Here is an 18642-nt window from a genome sequence, read left to right as displayed (position 1 = left end):
TTGGGTGTAGAAAGAAAGTATGATTCATAAGACTAACATTTATTGTGGGGAGAAAATATTTCGTTTGCTGCAGAAAGGTACTAAGTATCGTTAGATAGTCCCTTTCTGCAACAAACTGTCAGTTTAACGGCTAACAATGATTGCGATTGCATCTGCCTAGTGATATTATTATTAGCCAATCATATTGCCGAATCATATTTCGTTGATACGATAGCTCATATCGCAATTGCTTATATTTATGTGTTCAAACACTTATCGATTTAACCTACAGTCAAAACGTTATTAGCTATATTAAGTAACAATACCTGCTTTAAGTGGTAATAATGGAAGAAATAGAAAGTGAATGTTCACTAAGTGATACAGAAATCAGAGTTTCTAAAAAAAGGAAAAGAGGAATTAACAATTCCTACTGTTATACTCGAAATATTATAAAACATGCTAGAGTTAAAGGAAAACGACATTTAAATTACAAGAGAAATGAAGTACAAGAAAAAAAGTGTGGAGAAGCTTGTCGGTAAGCGTTACACGAACTGACGAGTTGTATTTTTTTAACTAAATTAATACTTTAAGATGTCCAATGAAGTGTTTTCAAAAGTTGAACGATGAACAAAAACTGAAAATTTAATACTAAAGATGAACAAGATATTTACTTACAAGGCCTTTTAGAAATGCACGAAGTTCAAAGGAGATCTAAACCCAAAAACGCAATAATGCAGAGATAAAAAAGATGTTCATTTTTCCATAAAAATACTCCATAAAGATACATTTTGGTCGTCTTCAAGAACTCTACTGCTGAGTGCAAAACTCGTGACGATTTGGCGGCGTTAACTTTTGATTTCATGCAAAACGTCCACTTGCCAGAAATACCTATTAAAAAATGTTCTATTTGACTCAGTTATCAGTTAATGTATTCAGTATTCATAACTGTAAGAACGGACAAGGGTATTTTTATATATAATATAATGAAGGTATCGCTAACAAAGGCCCTGATAAAGTTGCTTCATTTTTATGGAACTATATTCAAAAAGAAATACCTAACAGTGTCAAAGAATTACGCCTGTACAGTGACAACTGCCCGGGGCAAAACAAGAACCATACACTGCTACGTATGTGTATGGCTTTGGTTGAGATCAACAGAAATCAACAGGTTAAAAGATGTCTTAAACACCACGATAGAATATATTCTCTCCATACTTACACAGAAATTATTGCTTCAAGTGCTAACCAGAAATGATAAACGAAATTTCTTCCAAAGACATTCTCGATTTCAAAAACTGGTGGCCTAAGTATTACAAAAAAACTCCAAATTCTTTTGAAAGCATGAAACCCGGAGTAGTTCGAGATAACAAAAAATCATTTACAATATCCCACTTTCATTATTTTTTTCATGAACATAAAACTCCGAGATATGTTGTTGCTTCAGGTTGTATAAATGGGTTAACATGCCACACATTTCACCTACACATGCCAACAAGATCTAGAACATTGATCAAAATGCCCACAACTAATACTTATGCTGATAAAGTTCCAAATTGGAACATCTTCGGAAAATGCTTCCTTATATTGAAGAACCATACTTGAATTTTTATCAAGATATATTAAAATGGCCATCTAAAGCGAGACCAGGAAAAAATGCAACAGAATAAAAAATAAGTTTGTTTTTGTCAATATTTTCATTTTCTAATAACAAATTTTTAAATATATTCTCGTAAATAACCCTATTGCTTTAAAAATAATATTCTTCTTGAATATCGTTTTCCATGCCCATGTGAGAATAGAATAAAAAACGAAATCAGTACACAACATACAGTTAATTGCAGAAACGTACTAAGGCTCGTTACTACCATCTTCTGGTTAAGCTATCTAAGAGATTGTTACTATGGTTACAGCTATTTCACGCGCTCTGATTGGCTAGTAGATTGGTTTATCTATAAGATAAATTTAACTAAAAGATGGTAGTAATGGACTTAAGGGCCGGTTGTACCACCTCCCGATAAACTATCTAACGGATAATTACCATGGATACAGCGGTTTTAAGCGCTCTCATTGGCTAAGTACGCCAATTTATCTATCGGATAAATTTATCGGAAGTTGGTACAACTGGCCCTAAGTGCAGTTTTTTCATTTTGTTGTTTTCTTTATGGAATTGCAAACAAAAATTAAATTCTGTTATGATAACATGTATTGGTAGTTATATATACAATTTGTAATAAAAAAAATGTCGTAAACGCTCTTTAAATTGGAACATATATCTTTTTATCAGAAACATAAAAATGTTGCTTAGTCCCTTTCTGAAATAAACGATTCAATTAGATTTTACACTTTTAATCATGTATTTTAATTTATATTATATTGTTTGAAGACGACAGCTGATGATGGATAAATAATCCGAAACTAGTACTGGCTATTAAATATTAACATACTGGAAGTAAACAGTTTTTTTTAATTATTACCTTATTTACTTATGATTGAAAGTATAAACCATTTATTAGCAAAAGATATGATTCCCTTAGGTTATGTATAATGTTAGAAAAACCAAACTTGGACAGTTTACACTTGAATGGCAGAATTGATAACAACTTTTATGGTAAAAGTTATTTTTTGATACTACTATTAGTTTATAAGATATACTTTTTAAAGTTCCTATTAAGAAAATTCTCATTTTGAATATAAACATCATCGTAAGAAATATTTCGTTTCGGTAAGTTTTTGCAAGGTCAGGTTTAATTTTTTCCCTAGGTTAAATGTATAATGATAGAGATACCAAACTTGGATAGTTTACACAGAATTAAATAACAAATTTTATGGTTTAAACCTTTTTTTGATACTCCTATTAGTTTATGAGATACATTTGTTTTAGTTTATATTAATAAAATTCTCGTTTTGAATGTAAACTTTTTGCACGTTAAAGCTCAAACATTTTTCTTAGTTCATTCACAAGAAGTAAGAAACCAATTTTTGTTTATCTAGAACAAATTAACAAATTTAAAAGTTCCAGCAATTTATCATATCTTCGATCAGTTCAAGAGATATAATTTTTTAAAAATCATCTTAAGAAATTTCTCTTTTGGGATACTTTTTAATAATTTACATTTTTCTCCGAGGTTATATATAATGGTGCAAAAACCAAACTTAGTTTGCATAGAATTCATTAACACATTTTATAGTATAAACCTTTCATTAATGCTTCTATTAGATAATGAGATTTTTTTTAAAGTTCATATTAAGAAAATTCTAATTTTAGATGTACACAAACTTTTATTTTATTGACATTTTTATTTACATAAATAATACATTTTATACACAACCTATCACTGCAATTGTAAAAACTAATCTAACAAAATAGTGCAAAACAAATATATTAATCTATTTAACAAAAAAAGTATCTCTTATTTTGTTAACTGTTATTTAGATTTCTCAACAGATTCAGCATTCGACGTGATATTAATAGCATCGAATTTCGCTTTTTCGTTTATAATCTCAACTTTCCTTACTTTCGGTCCAACCAACGCATCCGCTTCCTTACAAATCATATTCCAGGCCCAATTAATATCTTCAACTTGAGTGGACTTGGCACAAATTGCAAATCGGATTACATATTTTCCTCTGTATCGGCACGGAACTGCGTACAATTCCCGTTTAGCGGTCAATATATCCAACAATTTCTGCGTTAAACTGTCATCTCCTTTTAATCTAAACGTAACCAACCCTAAACTACAAGTGCACGCTTCAAATCTTGAATCCAACTCGACCAAATTCTTAAAATGTTCAGCCAATGCGATTTGATGACGAATATGTTTTTGAATACCTTCAACTCCATAAGATCTCAAAACAAACCAAAGCTTTAACGCTCGAAATCTTCTTCCTAACGGCACCTGCCAGTGTCTATAATCCGGCAAAGAACTCACTTTGTTGTGTTTTAAGTAAATACGATCGACGCTGAAAGCGTTGTGGAGATGACGAGAATCTTTCACCCACATTGCCGAACAATCAAAATTAACCAACATCCATTTGTGTGGGTTAAAGTTAAAAGAATCCGCATATTCAACCCCTTTCATCAAGTAACGATACTCCGGACAAATAAAAGCACTTCCAGCGTACGCAGCGTCGATATGTAACCAAAGATTTTCTTCGACGCAAACCGGACCAAGTTCTTGCATATCATCAAAGGCGCAAGTTCCGGTCGTTCCTAATGTTGCAAGAACGAAACAAGGAATCAAACCGGCTTCGCGGTCTTTTTTGACTGCTTCACGAAGCGTTTTTGCTTCTAATTGACCATCTTGGTTGCTTTCTAAAAGACGCATTCGTACCGAGCCGATTATACCGGCTTTTTCAACAGAAGAATTTGATTGATCAGATGAATAAGCGACCAATTTAGATTTAATTTCATCCTCTGATATCTCCGGGTTTGCATCCTGTATTTCGTTTACCATTCGTTGTTTAACGGCTAATAATGCAATGAATGTTGCTTCGCTTGCAGAACCCTAATTGTGATAAAAAATGTTTTATAAAAAGTTTTATTTGCTGTAATTAAGTTTAAATATAAAACAAGATGACATTGATTATTTACAAAACCTTCCGTTTTAAATGATGATGTTGTTTAATTACAATTCAATTTATATTTATTCATAAATAAAACGTAGATGTAATAGATTTGTCATTGAAAATAAATTTAAAAAAAATAGTTTTTCTTTTTTATTGATGTTGAGTCAAGCGAGAAAGTGGAAGCGAAAGTGTTTTTATAACGGTATCGTGTGCGTTACCTGAATGACCCCACCGCCGGGGCCCTCCGAGCAATTCAAAAATTCCTCTGGCAGGTGCAATAGCTTTCCAAGCCAATCCATCATTACAACCTCCAATTCGGTACAAGCTGGCCCCGCCATCTGCAAACATCCCGAATTTAAAACCAACTTTTAAGAGATGTTTTTTTAAAAAAGTGAAAGTTTACCCAACTAAATCCAACACATCCTATAGCTCCGCTTAAAATATCACCAACAATCGAAGGATAAGAGCTAGCGGTGGGATAATAAGCGTGAAAATTTGGAGATTGCCAATGAGTAACTCCGGGCATTATAACGCGTTCGACATCCATTAAAATTTCTTGCCATGATTCTGGTTTAAGTGGAGCTTCCGATGGTAATAAAGGACGTAAATATCCAGGTTCAATGGATGGTAGAACAGATCTGTAAATAAAAGTTACATATCGTTATTATGTGAGTTATTTCGATCCGGATTGAACTAAAAAAATAAGCGTTGTATGTAAAATAGTTACGTTAATGAGTCGCAATTTTCTTAACTTATATTATTTAAAAACACAAAGAACAAAAAAAAAGAAAATTGATTAAGACCTTGTATAACTACTTAACATTGCGTAATTCTCTTTTTAATTAATAGTAACTGCGGTTGTAGTTTATGGCCAAGGTGACCGCATATATTAAAACAAACCGCAATTATTGTGCATAATAAATAACCCCCTTTAAGATCCGTTCCGAGAGATCGTAATTATTGAACACTCTCTCCGTATCCCTGCATCAAGATCAACTCTAACTCTTTGAAGGTACATTGTCAAGGTGAGAGAAACAATTTATTCCTGCTCAAGTAGATTTTTTCATTTATTAAAAATGTTATATGCTAATTACATGATAATTCAAATCGTATATTAAAAATTACTTGAATAGAAATAGTGAGAAATCAATTATTAATAAAAACTCTTAAAATAAAAAAATTGTTTTATAATCTTACCTATCCCTTATATTTTCAGTGTAATCAGCAACATAATCAATAACAGCTTTACCAAATTCTCGAAATTGATTGGCATCCATGGTAAATACAAAAAAAAATCGCGATAACTTAAAAACCTCACTTTATATACTAAAATAAACCTTTATATCTTACTACATAAGAGTTAATTTAAATAATCTACTTAAAACAAAACTCGCGAATGTACTGAAAACCGACCTGAACGACTCGGATGATTTATAAGCCGATTATTTATATATGTATATACGAATCCGTGAGGGGGGCGACTTTCACTATTGATATACTACTTTGTGGAAGAGTCGGTGGAGTTCGACGAGGAGTCGTCACGTGGAGAGTCCGAAGGAAACGGAGAGCCTTTTATATGCGTGGTTCGGTTTAAAATGTCGACCTCGAGGCGGGAATCGCTTTGAAACTTGTAAAAAAAGTGTCGATTCAAATTGATACAATTTTTCGGCAGCGCTGCGGTTATTTTTTGCCGGATTTGATACGGTTTTAAATTTGCTTAAATCGCTGGGTAACGGTGCAGGAAGTATAAGGAAGAAGGTTAGAGTTTTCAGAATGAACTTGAATGGTTAGATTGTTTTCAAAAATCATTCAATAAGCCAATAACAAAAAAGAAATAAATAAATATAATTAAGTTTATCAATTTACATAATAAACTGAAAAACAAACATATGAATACAGGATGCGTAACGCTTGGAAGGTAAAGATAAAAATACATAAGAAAAAATGATGAGTGATTCTTAATATTTTTATAATTATTTAGCTTGGTGTTGTTGTAAGTTCATTTGCCATTTTTTTTAAATAGGTTCAATCCTTGTTTATCAGTTGCTATATTAAAAATTGCCTTTCGACCCATCAGCTTGACGTAATTTAAGATTATGCTGATGATATTGTCGTTATGGTCAAAGGAACCTGTTTGTCGTGGATATGCAAAGTCCTCCAGGTGACCCTTGATAATATTCGCGCTTGGTGTAAGGGACAGAATTTCTCGATAAACCCGCAAAATACAATCGTTGTGCCCTTCGCCAGGAGACGAAAGTTGGATGGACTGTTGAAGAAATTCATTTCTCAAAGGAAGTCAAATATCTAGGAGCAATCCTAAATAAAACCCTCTCATGAATCGGACATTTGCAGAGACTTTTACGCAAAGCTAGACTATCCTTGTTTATTTGTCGTAGTTTTTGTGAGAAAAATTAGTGTCTTACCCCTGATAGACTGTACTGGCTCTATGTAACTATGATTAGAGCTATGATTACATACGTAGCAGCAGCATGGTATAGGAAACTCTGACAGACTTTAGTTATCAGTAAACTTTTACGAATTCAACGAGTAGCAGGCAACCTCTGTTGCGATGAGCACAACGCCAACTGTAGCAATGGATTATCTGCGTGGCCTATCTTCTTTGCAATTGCATATAGAGAAAGTGGCTAGAGCTACCATTTACAGATTTAAGCTATATGCTCTAAACTGTTCCGACATGTCCTGCCAATGGGCTGCGGAGTATACTGCCAGACAGCTCGAATTAATCGATTGAGTGCGGGAAGCGCGATAGCGCTCCTATAGTTTTATGGTAAGAGCGGGAGAGTGACTGCGCACATTTTTGGCATATGCTACATATGCACAAAATTTGTTCCGCACTCAAACGGTTAAGCAACCTTACAGCCTGGGTACGTACTGTACTGTATTCCAGGCGGAAGTATTTGCTATTGACATGGGTGCTAAAATCCTTCTTGAGAGAGAGGTGAAGAACATGATAGTACGATTTTTCTCAGATACTCAAACTGCTCTCCAGGCGCTGCAAGCCGTGAAAACGGTCTCGGCTCTGGTTAATGACTGTAAAAGAACATTAAACACACTGAGTTGTGATAATAGAGTTTCTCTGATATGGGTCCCAGGTCACTCTGGCGCACACACGAGAAGGCAGCGCTAAAGCGTTTGTGGGGCCAGAACTAGCAGTTGGTGTATTATTTACTTATTTTTCGGCAGTTTTTGGTGGTGACTCTACCTACGAATTGATTGATTCGCACTCTATGTATCCATCTATCATTTTAAAGAGTACCAGTGTGGAACAGGTTCTTGATCTTCTTAAGAAGTTGCCGAATAAATTTACGAATGGTGATGATAACCTTCCAGCGTTTTTTATTCGTGATTTTTGTTTGCTGCTCCATTTTGCGTGATCATAAACTTGTGTCTAAAGACAGGTGAGTTTCCTAACATCTGGAAGCGATCGCGGATAATTACTGATTATCGTCCCATCTCCATAATATCTAACTTTGCAAAAGTATTTGAGCAAATCATCTATAGAGCTATTTATCCGCAAATTCAATCGTGTGTATCGCCGCACCAGCATGGGTTTATTAAGCGCCGTTACTGATCTTGCAGTGATTACAGAAGTAATATGTGAATCCCTAGATGGGGGTGGTCAAGTGTATGTAGTGTACAGGGTGTCCCAATTTCGATGTCCGCATAGGCTATCTCCGAAACTAAAAGAGATAGAAAAAAAGTAGCTTACATGTCATGATCTCGTTTTTCGAGAAAATGCTAATGCCGAAAACTCCGAACAGCTATCGTCTTTTGTTTTCGCCCTATCGGCAAAAACTGAAAATTTTGCGAAAACGACAATCGCGAATATCTCACTTATTATCAAAGATGGAGTATTATAAATAATACATTATATGGGCAACTTTTTACGAAGAATTCAGTGGCGTAGGTAGAATTTTTTTCCCACCTTTTATTTTCGAGATTTTGGAAGTAACTTTAATTTTTTAAATGGAAACCATAGTTGGCTATGGCCTAAAATAATTCGGTATTTTTTTCTGATAACAAATATATATAGTTTGTTGGGTATATTTCTTATAGTTATTGAATAATTAACAATATTTCTTTTTGGTCTTTCTAAAGCAATTGTGTGTATCTAAAAGTTAATGTTGCTATGGTGATAACCACACTATGATGCAAACTTATGTTCTTAAGTTACTTCATGTTTGGGTAGCAGGCTTAGGTCGATGTTAAATTGTTTCAAAATACGAAGTTTGAAACTCGCGTATAACAGAACCGAATAAAACTTTATAATGAAATTCGAAAATTATGAAAAATTTAACATGATGGAATGCTATATTCTATCAAATAAGAATGCGATGCAAGCCGCAGAATTATATTTCATAAGATATCCAGAAAGAAGACAACCGCACGCGAAAACCTTTAGTCGCTTAGCACAAAATTTAATGGAGTTCGGGTCCTTCACGAAACCACGTCCAAAAACGTATCAAAATGACCAGGAGGATGAAGTCAATGTGTTGGCTACAGTTACGGTAAATCCATCTACATCTTGTAGAGAAATTGAACAAGACGTCGGAGTACCCAAAAGCCGCTGTTCCCGAATTTTGAAAAAAAATAAATATAAACCATACAAAGCACGGGTCATTCATCATTTACGTGCCGGAGATGCCAATCTAAGATTAGCATTTTGTCGATGGTATTTGGAAAAATTAACTAATCCACTCTTTGCTCAAAATGTGATTTGGACTGATGAAGTTCACGTTAGTAGTGCGGGAATATTTAATCGCAATAATGAACGCTTTTGGTCCGATACAAATCCGGATTATGCAATAGCCAGGCGTTCTCAAGGAAGATTCGGGTTCAATGTGTGGTGTGCCCTTTTAAACAACAGAATTTTGGCATATAGCATCTACCACGAAAATTTAAATGCAGATAGATACCTCAGTATATTAAAGCAGCACATTGAACCTTCTGTCGACAATTTACCACTGAATATGTCCCAAATGTTATATTATCAACACGACGGAGCACCAGCACATAATGCCAGAGCTGTTTGTGAATTTTTAAACATAAACTTTGGCAATAATTGGTTGGGAAAAAATTCTATTCATAGATGGCCACCACGATCACCCGATTTATCGCCACTAGATTTTTTTCTTTGGGGACATATAAAAAATATTTTGTATAAAACAACACATGAAAATTTAAATGAATTAATAGAAAATTTTGAAGCTGCATTAAATTCTATCTCCAATGTTCATATTTACAATGCTATAAATAATTTAAGAAAGCGTTGTGTTCTTTGTATTAATAATGAAGGCGCGCAATTTGAACATTTGTAATTTGATTATAAAAATATTTACCTTTTTTGTTTGCTTTTTTTGTTATAAATGTTTGTTGTTAATGGTTTACTTGTTTTTTGTTTTTTGTTCATTGTTTTATTTATTAAATTAATAAAATTCTTATTATTGTTAACCTTACTGCGTTAAAACACATTCTTGTTATTTTGCAGAATCTGCGTAGACTGCGTAGGCAAAATAAATTATATGTAGTAACTTAAGAACATTAGTTTGCATCATAGTGTGGTTATCACCATAGCAACATTAACTTTTAGATACACACAATTGCTTTAGAAAGACCAAAAAGAAATATTGTTAATTATTCAATAACTATAAGAAATATACCCAACAAACTATATATATTTGTTATCAGAAAAAAATACCGAATTATTTTAGGCCATAGCCAACTATGGTTTCCATTTAAAAAATTAAAGTTACTTGCAAAATCTCGAAAATAAAAGGTGGGAAAAAAATTCTACCTACGCCACTGAATTCTTCGTAAAAAGTTGCCCATATAATGTATTATTTATAATACTCCATCTTTGATAATAAGTGAGATATTCGCGATTGTCGTTTTCGCAAAATTTTCAGTTTTTGCCGATAGGGCGAAAACAAAAGACGGTAGCTGTTCGGAGTTTTCGGCATTAGCATTTTCTCGAAAAACGAGATCATGACATGTAAGCTACTTTTTTTCTATCTCTTTTAGTTTCGGAGATAGCCTATGCGGACATCGAAATTGGGACACCCTGTACACTGACTTTTCCAAGGCGTTTAATGCGATCCATCACGATCTTCTCCTCCAGAAGCTCAGTATGTTTGGCTTTTCCCCCGGGCTCATGTGTCTTGTTTCATCGTATTTGTCAAATAGGACCAATTATGTATTTTATAATGGCTTTTCTTCGGTGGACTTTATTGTACGATCTGGTGTCCCACAGGGCTCTAACTTAGGTCCATGTAATATTTATTAACAACTTATTAAACAGATTTAAGTCTGGTGTATTGGCCTATGCTGATGATCTTAAGATATTTCGTCCTATGATCTCGGATGAAGACGTGGCTTCGATGCAGTCGGGTCTTGATATCTTGGTGGAATGGTGCAATCGTAATCAGCTCAGGTTTAATGTGGAGAAATGTAGTGCTGTCACATTTACGCAATCCGTTCATCCTACTGTATAGGTGGAATCTCTCTGCTTAAGTTGATTTCTATCTGAGATCTGGGAGTAACTTTTGATAACAGACTACCATTTTTACCGCACGTAGAGGATGTCGCTTCCTGTGCTGCGAGGATGCTTGGCTTTGTACTCCGACTTCACGTTTATTCACGGAGAGAATTCAAAAAAGGTTTTTAAAGTATCTTTCCTTTCGTGTGGATGGAGCTTATCCTGTTCGTGGCACTACCAATCTTTGTTGCAAAGTCATCATTTTTCGTCGCTTGACACTCGAAGGGATGATCTCGACGTTAGATTTATTATAAAACTGGTGAGTGGTGAAACGGATTGTAACTGGTTACTCTCTTGCATTAACTTCAGTGTACCCAGCCACGCTACCCGATACAGCTGTGTCTTATTTGAAGAATAGTAGAACCAACGTGCGGGCTAGCGCTCCGCTACAAAGAATGTGCAGGCTTGTAAACCTAAAAGACGATTGCAATGTTTTCTCTTAGTGTTTAATTGATTCTTGTGTTAATGTAAGTTTGTTTTTCTGTGTAGAATAATATTGTCCTGTAATTGGTACTTTGTTGGGCAATAAAGATATATATTATTATTATTATTATTATCATTTGCGATGGCTAAACATAGGTTTGGACTGTGGGCTGAGGAGAGACTTCGCCTACTGTGGACCAATTCTCCTGGAACGAGGCATGCTATGGTGTTTATTAAGATCACCGCTGGCAAACCCGGGAATATTTTGGGACTTGCTCGTAGCAGCATTAAAGTTCTAATGGGTATCTTTGCTGGGCACTGCCGATTAAAAACACACCTCAAACTTACATTTCTTACAAATCCAAGAGGTAAATTTCTACAATTGTTGTATTTATATTTATTTCTGGAATCCATAAATACTTTTCATGTCCAACACGATCATAACGTGCGTAGTTGAGGGTACGACTTGTGCACCTGACCGTGGTCTTTTGGAGTGTTCTGGGGTTTCTTCTCGTCGACTATTAGCACTTGATCTTCCTCTTTTACTTTCTGACCGACTTTGATACCGGCATAACGTCTCAGCAACCTCAGTTCTGAAGTCAGCTAACGTCATAATGTCCTTTTGAGGTTTCACTTTAATTGCACTAATAGGCACGGTGATAGAATAGCCTCGTTATACATATACATGCGGATACGATATCGACTGATGAAGCTGTCCATCAGATCAACGCCTTTCATGTGAGCATTGTATCTTTTTATGTCTGGCGGACATGTTATTTGGACATTCATTTTCAGTTTTTTGACGTAGCGGGTTACACTCTCAGCTGGTTCAAAACCAACATAAGTGGAAAGTAATAAAATTTGCTTATTGTCTTTCCAGCTTGTTTCCAAGAATTCCATACCTTGTGTTCCTCTGCGTACGTAATATTGGTATAAAAGTTCTCGAAATAAATAACATGATTTACGTCTTGGGACTGGTCGTAACAATTAAATAACTCTATTTGATACTGCTCCTAGGTTTGGTTCGCCAGGTAAACGATCAATATATTTACCTGCTGAGTAAACCTCAAAACTATAGGCATACCCCGAACGAGACCATAAAACATATAATTTAAATCCTAACTTGAAAAGCCCAATTTTTATGATCGTCCAGTGACAGTGGGTGGTCAAATGGTACAATAAATTGCTTGTTAAGGTGATCTATCACTGGGCTAATTTTGTGCAGTCTATCGTGTCGGGGAAGATCAGGTTGCAAATATTTGGTGTCGTCATTCATATGAAAAATGTGTTTGATTTTATCAAATCTGTTCCGATTCATGGTTTGTGCTAGTGGGCTAAATTTTACATTATTTGACCTGTGGCTTGACACTAAGATAATAGTAAAGACTAGTAAAAATAAGAATCTCAATAAACTTATGTAATTTCGAGACGGTAGCATCTTCGAAAAAGTATGAAAAAAAACTAAAATGGCGTTTTCAAATCAAAAATTTCAAATTGATACTCAGTGTTTCCTCCGACGAAATGCAGAACACATGTTGTTCAGTTTTCTCTGATGGTGCCACAAGCACGAACGTTTCGTTCTGCTAAATCCTTAAAAAGATTATAACTTGTAATGAAATTGTCAAAATATATAATATGGTTTCGTGGGCCTTGAATCACTGATAACATACTATTCACCACCCGTTCCCCTAGTGGACTTACAGATAGATAAACATCATCTCCACAAAACATCCATCTTTTGAATCTTCTGAAAAGCGAATGGGTTTATTTTTTATAAACATTTGATGCCCGTGGTGGGATATCATTGCTTCGTTAATGCTGAGATGCTTATGAAAAATTTCAAACTGCGGAAGATTCTTGAGTTTATCATACTGTAGTGTGCCGTGCACCACACAAAGTGTGCCATGACGAAATTGTTTCAAAAAACTTTTTATCAAATTTACCAAGAAAATAAAAATAATTGATATATGTACACAATTTGAAAACAACACACAGAAAGTTGTTGTATAAAATTATTATAAAAATTAATAAATATTGTATATGAAGAAGAAGAAGAAAACAATATTTATTTGGACTTATATAAAAATTATAACAATAAGAAATACGAAAAGAAATACATATATAAAATAAATATAAAAAAAGAGTCCAAAACTGCTGTAGACCTTAGTCTTCCTACCCGTGACTTTGAATTCGGTTTGGTTGTACTTGGGTCTTCTCAGTTGGGCCTTATTTTTTTAAGAAGTGTGAGCCGTGTTATGGGACAGTGGGTAGGGGAAAGGGGAATGATGATGAGATTTTTTAAGGCGTTTTTGGGGAAGTTCATAATTGCTTTAAGGGATAAGGATTGTAGACGGGAGTTTATAGGAGGAATCTTTGTAAGGTCGTAAAGGAGTTCGTTGGAAGGGTTGAAAAGTGGGTTGTGAGGGTGTCTAATGCGAGTGATAATTATCAGGGCTGCTCTCTCTGCTACTTCCAGATGGTACTGTGATCCTCTCGGCGCTTCAGTCATGATTAATGAGGCATATTCGATTATAGATCGGCATATTGAAGTGTATATGTGAGTAGCGCATTTGGTGGATAGTCCTCGGCCTCTATATGACAGTGAACGGAAGTGTTTGGCGCGGTTTTTGACTTTCATTTTTACTTTGATGGCGTGGGCAGAGAATTTAAGGGTTCTATCCAAGGTAATGCTGAGGTAGTTGCAAGTTGGTGAAGCTGTGATAGGAAAAGATTGAATTATTATTGTGGGAGGAGCAACGCGAATAGGGAGGAAGGGGATGAAGAATTGGGTTTTGGAAGGATTTATCAGGATACGCCATTTTCGGTACCATTCTTCTATGTTTTGGATGACCGTCTGCAGCCTTAGGATTGATGATGGAATGTACAGTGCTACATCATGTGCGACGAGAATAGTATCATCGGCATAAAGTAGGGCGTAAGACATCGGATCGAAGACGTCTGGGTTGTCGTTGTAGATGTCATGGCAGTAGACGTTGTACAGTGCTGGCGAGATGGCAGAGCCTTGAGGGAGACCTTGTTGAGCGGTGAAACTGTGAGAGTAGTAGTTTTTCACTTTAACCAATAAGGAGCGGTCTGAAAGAAATTTTTTTAGCAGGTTAAGAAGATAAGATGGGATTTTCAACATAGCTAGCTTGTACAGTGGACCTCTGTGCCATACGGAGTCGAATGCCTTCCGAACATCCAGGAAGACTGCGGCGGATTGTTGTTTTTGGTAACGTGCGACTTGGAAGTTTGAGACAAACACTGCCAAGGGATGAGATGTAGATTTACCTTATTGGAATCCAAATTGGTATGACGGAATCCTCCTTGCAACAACATCGAGCAGCTTGTTCTTCAAGTGTACCTCGAAAAGCTTCCCCATTACGGGTAGCAATGAGATAGGACGGTAGTTCGCAGGGTCGGATAGAGAAGAATCTTTCTTGGGGATGCATATGATAATAGAGGTCTTCCAATCTTGTGGGAAATGCTGGGTGGTAAGGCAATAGTTGTAAATTTTTCTTATGTAGGCGTGGATATCAAGATCCAGCTTCCTTAAGATTTCCCTTGAGATGTTGTCGTATCCAGGGGCTGTGTTGGTTCCTCTGTTAAGTAGTGTGAAGTATTCTACTTCCTGCATTAGAGCATCTTGAGGCGTTTCGGACGAATTGAGAAAGGCGTGTTGGTACCAATTGTCTACTGTGTTTTTGTTGTGGGGGCAGAACAGGGCCTCATTGCTGAAGGAAAACACTCTCTCAAGGTATTCAGCGTGGATGTTTACTATTTTTTCCGGGCTAGAGTGTGAGCAGCCATCCGTAGGGTCAATAAGCTCCTGGGTTTCTGGCGACTTTTGGTACTTCGAAAGTTTGCGGACTTTTTGCCAGTAGTTTTTACCCTTGCTTCTGTTGATTTTGTCACAGGCCTCCATGAATTTTTCGCTTCTGAATTGCTGCACTAGTTTTTGGATATTTTTATTAAGCTCGTTGAACATTCTTTTCAGAGCAGGCTCCTCATAGGATCTAAAATCGCGGTAGAGTCGTCTCTTTTCCTTAATCAACCGGAGAATAAATGGCAAAGGAAAATTGTAATGTTTCTTGATGTTGGAAGGGCTCGCTTCATCCACCAAATTAAGCAAGCGTTTATTAAAGGTTGCGATAGACTCGGGTGTAATAACAGGGTTAGATCTCACATATTCCTTTATTCCTGCGTTCACTCTTTCCATATTACAAAGTTTATAGTTTTTGATCAGAGTAGGAGCTACTTTGGGTATTCGAGTGGTTGTATTAATGCAGATCACAAGACCCAGATGGTCAGAGCACAGATCAGGAATGACATTAACAGACGTGATGAGCGGTCTTATGTTGTTTGTGCAGAAGATTAAATCAGGCTTGGAGTTGGGATTATTTGCCATGACAAACGTCGGAAGTGTTGCGATGGGCACAAACTTTGACATAATCACAAATTGATTGATGTGTCTGTTTTTGGCTGGGTTTGGGTTAAAGTCACCGATTATTAGACAATTGTCGTACCGTGCAGCCATGTTAAATATTGTTTCTTCTATGTTACTAAAAGGATGTATATAAACCAACAATATATGTACTCTTTCTGTATTGTATATGATTTTAATTCAAATAGTCGTACAATAATTTAGATGAAGAGGACATACCAAAGACAGCTATAACAATCCCTTTCGGTCTTTTAGCATGCCTTTTAGCCTTCGAAATGCAGCGCAAACGTTTCAAAGGTTCATCAATGAAGTACTTTCAGGCCTAACCTTCATTTTTGTATATTTAGATGATATCATTGTAGCAAGTCGAAATGAAGAAGAACACATACGTCATTTAAAACATTTATTTCACTGATTAAGTTCCTACAATATCAATATCCAACCCAAAAAATGCATTTTTGGTGTTAAATCATTGGACTGTCTCAGTCATCATATTTCAGCCGATGGCATTAGATCATCCCAATCAAGAATCACAGCGATAACACATTTTTCAAAACTGGCAACTCTGAAAGAGTTACAAAGATTTTTGAGAATGCTAAACTTCTACCACAGATTCTTACCTAACATTTCGAATATTCTTGATCCCTTCTACACACTTTCAAAATCAACTTCACTATCAAAAACAAAAAACGATCTCATCAACTTCTTGGACATTGCAACACGACAAACGCTTTTTCTTCAGCCAAAGATCTTCTCTCTTCACATGCTACCCTATCATTGTCAACTGATGCATCTAACACAGGTATGGGAGCTGTTTTAACACAAACAATCAATAGAAAATGTCAACCATTAGCATTCTTTTCCAAAAAATTTACTTTATGCCAAACCAAATATTCAACTTTTGATAGAAAACTAATAGCAATCTACTCTACCATCAAAATTTTCAAACATTCCTTACATGGAAATCAATTTACATTATATACAGTTTTCCAACCCATTGTCACATGACAAAACTCCTTGTCAAACCCGATTGTAATGGAAAAATATTCTCTATAAATTCTATAAATTAAACCTTATGCAATCTTACGCCAAAGAAAAGAAATATCATATATTATATATATATATATCATATATATCATATATATAGATATGGACTTGATTGGACCACTCACTCCGTCCCTACGTTGATATACTTACAGTTATCGAACGCTTCACTCGATGGCCTGAAGCTTTTCCGCTAAAAGATATCACATCTTCTACTATAGGTTGGTATGCACCACACAATGTGTGCCTTGACAAAATTGTTTCTAAAAAGTTTTTACAAAATTTCCAAGAAAAACAAAAACAATTAATAAATGTACATAATTGAAAACAACATGTATGAAGTTATAGAATAATAGTCATTTATATTACAAGTGGGCTAGAAACATAATTACTGTACGAGTGTGGAGAATTGCACGACGAGGTCGTAGACCGAGTCGTGTAATCACACGAGTACTGTAATTATGCTCTAGCCCACGTATGATATACAGCATTTTATCTACGACTGCTAAAAATTACTAAAAAATCAATTTCTTTAAAAAAGTCTATTTGACATTTATAAAAATATTTTGAAATGATTGTTGACAATTTTGAATTGTCAGTTTCAACAAGATGTTTACTCAACTGGAATAAGTGTTTAGAACTACAAAAACATAACATTAATATTTATAATAAATAGTATTGTTTCTCTGTAAGTAGATAGCACTTTTTCTTTTGTATTGTTGCTCGTTTCAATAAATTAAGTCTGTTCTGATTAGGCTAAAATGCGTTACGTAATGAAACCAGTGCGGTAATGAAATTCATTACGTAACTCAAATCACCTCAAATGAGTGCGGTAATGATGACTTATCCAAGCAGTCGTAGATAATAGAATATTATTCAACAAGCGTATAATGGCGGCTGTTACCCACGAAGATGATGTAATCTGAGTGGGTAACATCCATTATACGCAAGTTGAATAGTATACTGTATCTACAACTATTTAATTTTGAGAAAAAAAAATCAAAAACATGAAAAAAAAACTTGATAGATATTTCAGACAAAACCTCAATATAAGAAAGCTGTCATTTCTGTTAATATTTTATTTTTTTGATTAGTAGGCCGTGTCAGAACTGTGGAATAATGGCTTCATTATTCAACACTTTGTCAGTCATGAGTAATGGGTGTCATTACCCGTCAAAAATCAAATGTATAACGAATAGATAATTCAATAGTTGTAGATAAAATTATTTTTATAATTAAAAATAAGATTGGACATGATTGTAATACAAATCACCGCAATAAATGCCAAAATTGTACGGATAATCATCATTTCCACAAGACATCCATATTTTGAATCCAAAGCGAATGGGTTTATAAACATTTTGGCTGAGTGATGCCCGTGGTGGGATATCATTGCTTCATCAATGCTGAAGATTCTTGAGTTTATCATACAATACGGATCTTACTCATTTTTAAGAAGCTTTTCATTGATGTATCACACATATATCTGAGGGCTTCAGGGGGTAAACTACCCATGCCTTTTTGGAATAATTTAAAAACTACGCTGTGGATTTTAAGTACGCTAACAGTACGTTTAAAAATATTAATTACGTGTTTTTTCTCATTTGCCTCTGACCATCTCCTGCAAAGT

At 35.1% G+C, this 18642-nt stretch overlaps 1 protein-coding gene across 1 annotated transcript; it reads right to left on the bottom strand.

The window, feature by feature from the left end:
- Positions 1-3238: 3238 nt before the first annotated feature.
- On the bottom strand, positions 3239-5987 carry LOC111413954 (aromatic-L-amino-acid decarboxylase-like). Its single transcript, XM_023045101.2, has 4 exons — positions 5743-5987; positions 4949-5183; positions 4764-4883; positions 3239-4484 (listed from the first exon to the last, which is right to left on the bottom strand). The coding sequence occupies exons 1-4, from the start codon at positions 5820-5822 to the stop codon at positions 3405-3407; spliced, it is 1515 nt and encodes a 504-aa protein (XP_022900869.2). The 5' UTR covers positions 5823-5987; the 3' UTR covers positions 3239-3404.
- Between the last annotated feature and the right edge of the window lie 12655 nt (positions 5988-18642).

This window comes from Onthophagus taurus, chromosome 6 (genome assembly GCF_036711975.1).
Source record: "Onthophagus taurus isolate NC chromosome 6, IU_Otau_3.0, whole genome shotgun sequence".
Taxonomy (NCBI): domain Eukaryota; kingdom Metazoa; phylum Arthropoda; class Insecta; order Coleoptera; family Scarabaeidae; genus Onthophagus; species Onthophagus taurus.
The sequence above is the reverse complement of the archived record's forward strand: the minus strand, read 5'-3'. Positions and strand labels throughout refer to the sequence as shown.

What these genes read in the sequence shown, in the direction of transcription:
- LOC111413954 (XM_023045101.2), bottom strand. Translation starts at nt 5,822, where the DNA reads ATGGATGCCAATCAATTTCGAGAATTTGGTAAAGCTGTTATTGATTAT. An exon ending in ACTGAAAATATAAGGGATAG is followed by an intron (nt 5,184 to 5,742) that starts GTAAGATTATAA and finishes TTTTATTTACAG; the next exon opens with ATCTGTTCTACCATCCATTG. An exon ending in CCGGCGGTGGGGTCATTCAG is followed by an intron (nt 4,485 to 4,763) that starts GTAACGCACACG and finishes TATCACAATTAG; the next exon opens with GGTTCTGCAAGCGAAGCAAC.